At 37.9% G+C, this 6,550-nt stretch overlaps 1 protein-coding gene across 1 annotated transcript in view; it reads right to left on the bottom strand.

Annotated features, from left to right (window-relative positions):
- LOC113119659 (rap guanine nucleotide exchange factor 4-like) overlaps nt 1-6,399 on the bottom strand; it is an 11,693-nt gene extending 5,294 nt beyond the window's left edge. Inside the window, exons 1-2 of the mRNA XM_026289276.1 lie at nt 6,028-6,399; nt 539-592 (exon numbers count right to left, since the gene is read on the bottom strand). Of these exons, the coding sequence (XP_026145061.1) occupies nt 539-592; nt 6,028-6,375 (402 nt within the window). The 5' untranslated portion in view covers nt 6,376-6,399. The remainder of the gene's footprint in view (nt 1-538; nt 593-6,027) is intronic.
- Between the last annotated feature and the right edge of the window lie 151 nt (nt 6,400-6,550).

Below are 6,550 nucleotides of genomic sequence, written 5' to 3'. Positions count from 1 at the left end.
TAATAACAATGTATTATATAAATAAAAAATAATGCTAAGCAGAAAATGAAAAAGCTAATAAAAATTCCACATGCACATAGAATTTCCCAAAAAACTGAAATTAAATTGAAAACTTAAAATATAAAAATTAGAGATAAATTAAAAATATGAATAATACTATAAAAGCATTCAAAATATAAAAGGTATAACAGATTCGCATTTAATCTCATGGAAAATTACAATGAACATTTTAGAGCAAACTATATTTTCTGATGAAAATGAGATGTGAATATTAGCAAGGCCCTTTTAAATTGACATACTTGGTCTTGGATGAATTTGATGAGAAATATCTGAGTTTGTATCAAGATTTCTGACCTCTGATGGCAAACTTTGGTATCTTTTCATCCTGAGCACAGTTTGAAACATATCATCTTAAACTCTAGAGGAGAGGTGAGACCTCCACTGTCTTTAGCAGAAACACTTGAGATGAGTTATCAGTCTTTGATATGGACTGAAGTCAGTGCTGTTCAGAGTGGGGTGTTAGGTTGTGTTTCCTCACCTTGGGTTTGGGTGTGACACCTGTGCTGGGTCCTGGGATGGTGTCAGGTGACTGCTGCAATCACAAAGAGACAAACACAAGAGCACATGAACATCACAATCTTCAGAGACAGCTCAAATGTTCTGCAGGGGTCCTTAAGGGCCGGTTATAACGTGACCTTCACATGAAAAGCACTGCAGAAATGCGATTTTATGAGCTAATCCCATCTCGACAGTGACATTCTGCCATGTTTATGATGTGCTTTTGACATTTCGTCATACTCCTGGATATTTCCGGATAAGCAACACTTCCTTCATGTTTGGTTTTGACATTTCACACTGATACAGCATGCAAATCATGCCGCGAACACTGACTGCGCTTTGAAAGGGGAACGGGGTCAAACTTGTGCTGAGTATTTTGATATACTGTGGTACTAAATGACTTCCATATCTATATACCACACACACACACACAAAAGCATATTAATAAAACTACTAAAATAAACATTAGAAATTTAAAAAATAATAGAAAAGTTACTAAAACTAAAATTAAATATGTAAAAATAAACAACAGAAATATTTTTTGTTTAAAAAAACTAATAAAAATGACAAAACCATGTAAGACAATTACTAAAACTAAAATTTTAAATATGTAAAAAGTAAAGAAAATAAATATATTGAAAACGTATTAAAATGATAATACAATAACTAAAAAGAAAATGAAATATAAACAGTAAAAATTAAGAATATAAATATATTAAAAACTAATTAAAATTATAAAAGCACTTAATACAATAAAATGAAATTATGTACAGTATAAAAATAAAGAATATAAATATATTAAAACCAAGCATACATACTAAAAATAAAAATAAAAATACAAATAAACAATAGAAATTTTTACAAAAATTATAAAAATTCAAAAAGCACATCATGATTATATTAAAACTAAAAATTAAACAAAAAAAACTAAAATAAAAAAATGAAAACAAAAACGACACAACACAATTACTAAAACTATAGTTAAAAATATGTATAAAAAATTAATACTTAGTTAAATATTACAGAAATAAAACTAATCTAGGGAAGTACCATGGATTAACATCATCACTAACAAAACATTGGAGACAGACTCTGTGACATGAGGGACTTAATGACATTTCACTTCTACTTAATAATTCTCCGTCAGCATGACATAAGTTCATATTAAACAGCGCAGTCGTGCGATCGTGTCAGAGCAGCTCTCTAAAGAGACGCTCTGTTAGAAAGAAGGCTTGTTCGGTCTGATACAGACAAGCTCTCAGTGTCTGCCTTCACTTCCAGAGCTGCATCAGTGGACAGAACTGGAACGAAGACGCTGATCCTCATTAATATGATCAGAACTTCAGATGAAGATCAGATGGAGCGACCCACATTCACTCCTCACATGTGTCTCATTCTCTTACATCCAGTCCTGTGTCTCCATTGTCCTATTTTACAACAGCATAATAGAATATATAATGATGATTATTTCAGATTGCACAGTCGTTATTCTTCACCACATATGAATATTTTATTATTTAAGTAACCTGCATATAGTCATATTTGTTTATTGTGCAATCTGTCGCTTATTTCTGCACTCACATCTGTTGAGCAGAAAGATAAACATTAAAATATAAATAAATAAATAAAGGTTTTACAAGCTGATGTCATAAGAGAACATTTAAAGTTCCAAAACGAACATCCAATATGTGTCTAGAGATTATTAGCAATATGCGATAAATGTAAGATTAATGAGTCAAATCCGTTTAGATCAATTTTAAAGCCACTGAATGAGCACAATCCAATGAGTCTCCTGAATCAATACACCTCAAAAAGAATTAAAATCATGTCGCAAAGCCAGTATTACAGCAGGTTGGTGTTAGTAAAGTGAAGGAACAGCTCTTCTAAAGAAACATGATTCAAGGATTCAAACACTTCACAACGATGCATGCGCTTAACTTCAGCTTCGTTCAATTCAGCAGTTTCTATATCGAAACAAACCGCAAATTAATATTTCCAAACGGGTTTCGCAAACACTCAAATCAGAAAGATAAAAAAGGCTTACAACCAACACTACCATCCTGTTATCATGAGTATGATTAAAAACCTCTGAACTATAGAGATGAATTGTTTCGGCATGAATCCTGTCTGAAATCCCTGTGATGAAGGTGTCTGTGGTCTTCCGTGGGCCGACCGCATGCATCCATCCACAGACAGAGCTCTATCAGCAGCCGAATCTCTCCAGGGGCCGGGCGTGCGCTCGTGGGCTTTGTTTTGACTGGGCTCTGAAGACGGTGTGTGTATCAGATTTACTGTATTGATCTGGGAGCTGAACTCTACTGGAGCAGACAGGCCACAGATAAGCACATGCATGAGCTGGAAAAGGCTTTTTAGATAAAACATAAAAAAAAGCATTCCTGTCCTTCACGCACAGCTAAAATCTTTCACTGAAATCACCTCTCTCGTCATTCCTGGCTCATAAATCACAAAAAGATCCCGTTCTCTCAATGTCATTCGAACAGACCTTAAGCATTGAAGTACTGTGCATAACTCGTCCTGCACCGTTTGTGCAAGAGACATGAATGATTACAACACAATGTGAAGAGGTGTGCTGCTACTTCACTAAGGACTTGAGATTTTCATGTAATGACCGAGCAACTATACAGAACCAACTATCAGTGAGATGAAGAGATTCTGGTCACATCCTGGTTCCAAAGTGCAGAGAGTCTGTGTGTCATTATGTGTCAGAAATGGATTACTCTCAGATTAGAGCGCTAACACACACACACACACACACACACACACTCACGCACCTCTATCTTGCATGGCTTGTGGATAAATCTGTCGCTCTGGATGAGTGCACTGCAAGATGGAGACATCAAACAAGCCTTGTCTTTCTCGTTAAGATTTCATTACATCCACAGGCGCTCACACACACACACACACACACACACACACACACACACACACATCCACTTAGCAGCATGAGGACTGTGTCATTAAGTGCAGCTTCTCCATCAGAGAATTGCAGTGAACTCCGTTTGAGACGTCACATCAGCACACTCTTTCTGTGAAACGCTCTTCCAGAGACTCATCTGAGAATAATCCCGACGCTTTCACGGGAGAACCACGCTGCTCAGAGGTACCTCTTCTCATTTAGGAATCAGTGTTGTCTTTTAGACGTCTCTCCTAAAACAAGAGACCACATCTGAAATAGTGTAAGAGTGAAATTAATGTCAGAAATGACTAAAGTTTATATTGAGATCTTTTTCTTCAGGAGAAACATCTTAGAAAAATAATGTAATTGCTGTCTAGGAGAAACTATTTTCTTTCTTAGTTTGTCCTAAACAGCACAAAGGTCTCCTTTGAGCTCATGGATCTCATCGCATGGACAGAGAGCCCTGGACATGTTCTTAAAAATAAGAGATCTTCAATGGTTCTCTGCAGGGACTTCGGTTTGCGTTCTTATCTAGAACAAAACCAAATGTTCTCTTACAGCATTATATTACATTAAATCACTCTCATAAAGCATCAAAAGAATCTAAAAAGACTCTGTAAACTTTAATAATTTGTCTACTTAAAGGAATAGTTCACCCAAAAATGAAAGATGCGGATGAGTTCGTGTCTTCATTATATTTGGAGAAATGTAGCATCAGTGTCTCATCAATGGGTGCCGTCAGAATGAGAGTTCAAACATCACAATAAAAACATCACAATAATCCACAGTCCATCGGTTAATGTCTTGTGAAGTGAAAAGATGTGTGTTTGTCCATAATCCATAAAAACGCTTCTTCCAGTGAAAAAGTGGTCTGTTATGAATCACAAATGTGCTGAAATCAAACACCGTTTACAAGCTAAAACAGTCCAAAACAGCTCTAAATACAGTGTGTGGCTGGAGTTTGATGTGAGAGACAACAGGAGATGGACTTTTTCGCATTATTATGGATTCATATGTTTCTGTTTTGGGGTTACTTGTACTCTAAAATGTTCTCCTTTAGCATCAGCTGTTAATGCCATCGAGAAAGCTTGATTTCTTTCACTTGCAGCTGTGTTTTACACCAGCAGAACCTGGTAAACAGATGCTCCAGTAGTTGCAGTCATTGCAGCACACAAGGAAACAAATGTCACGATTGTAATATTTGTTTCTCATTTAGTACTAATGAGGCTTTCATTTTTTATTTCTCTAATCACCCCGGAGCGGATGAACTGCGTCCAATGAGCCTGAACCAAACATTCTGTTCGAAGCCGTGAGAAGCCTGAAGGTAAAAGACATCTCAAGCAACACATCAAAACTCTGAAGAACTAGGATCATTCTGGAAAGTCTACAGAAGTTACTGAATAAAACTCAGAGTTACAAAAGTCTTGATTGATCACTGTGGATTTCCTCTCATACTCACGATTAAACAGGAATTACACAACTGTGATGTATTCACCCCAACACTCACAAACCAGCAAAATAGATCACGTCTTCAAGCATCTGAAGCGCTGAATAGCTCCTCTGTCACATCACAAGTGTAGAAACAGAATATATATCAGCTCTTTCCATACAGTCCACAAACACCTACTGTGATGGTTCAACAGTTCAGTAATGGTATCAGACACCTAAAGATTACAGCATTAGAACACTGCTCACTTCAAAATACAAAGGTTCCAAATAGAACTCATGATGTCACACTGAGAATCTTTTAAATAAAAACAACCCCACTATGCAATATTCCGACAATACTGCATATTCTACACAGCTGCAGAACAATATTCATAAAACAAATAATCTATATATCAGCTATTCTGCAGCTCAGTTTCACAAAATTACTTCAAAAAAGTCTCCAAATCCCACAATATAAGGTATGCTTTACTTTGCACCCTAATTGACTCATTCAGGCTTTACAAATATCATTCTGCCATTACAAAATGTACTACTGTAACCAGTTACTGTCTGTTATTGTGATGATAAAAAAAATGTGGCCAATCGGGATGAGACGCTAATGTGAAAAAGAAATGACAGGAATATTCCCACAGCATCCCATAATAATTCATCATTTAACAGCAGCTACAAAACTGATGCATTGGTACTTTGGCTGAAACTATGGTTGCCATGGTTACTTGTATAAGGGTGCAATATTAAAAAGACTGGTAATCAAATCCAGCAAATATGAACCGCGGAACATTTTGTATTTTCATGATGGGGAGTTACAGCAGGTGTGCGTGTGTGTGTGTGTGTGAGAGAAAGATCATGTGTTTGTGTACCTGACTGTGTGTGTGTGTGTGTCTCTGTTGCCTTAGATACCACGACTGAAAAACATACGAGCCTGTCCTTCATAATCAATGTGATCTGGAATAACGCATGAACGCATTGACAGCACGCATCACTCGTAACGTGCGGGTGTTCGCGCGCATCCCCAGCGTTATAATCTCAGTGATGGTGGACATGGGTGGTGTACTGATCACGAAACACACAGTCTTCATCACACGCATACACTGGTAACTCACGCTCTTTTTGCGCAGGTTCAGTCCGTGCTTTAACAATCCGGGCAGATCTCGGATCTTCTGCTTGATCTGGACCTGGTCCCTGGCGGTTCTGTTCCATCTCCAGCTCGACAGGAGTCCGTCCTCCGCGGAGCAGGGGATGCTGTCGGATTCCTCCATCATCTTCCTCCTCCTCCTCTTCTTCCTCCACCTGCTCTTCACGCACACGGACAGCGGAGCGACATTCCGCCGCCGCTCGATGATCTCCAGCCGCCGCAATGAGAGACGAGACGAGACCTGCCGTACACTGCTGCTCCACCCAGCGATCACACACACACACACACACACACACACACACACACACACTCGCATAGAAACGCATTCAGCGCTCACACACACCTCCGCTGGCTAAATGTGACCCTGGAGCACAAAAACCAGTCATCAATTATGAATAAATCATCTCTCCATTGATGTATGGTTTGTTAGGAGGCAATATTTGTCTGAGATACAATTATTCGAAAATCTGGAATCTGAGGATGCAAAAAAA

Source organism: Carassius auratus, chromosome 19 (genome assembly GCF_003368295.1).
Source record: "Carassius auratus strain Wakin chromosome 19, ASM336829v1, whole genome shotgun sequence".
Classification (NCBI taxonomy): Eukaryota; Metazoa; Chordata; class Actinopteri; order Cypriniformes; family Cyprinidae; genus Carassius; species Carassius auratus.
The sequence above is the reverse complement of the archived record's forward strand: the minus strand, read 5'-3'. Positions and strand labels throughout refer to the sequence as shown.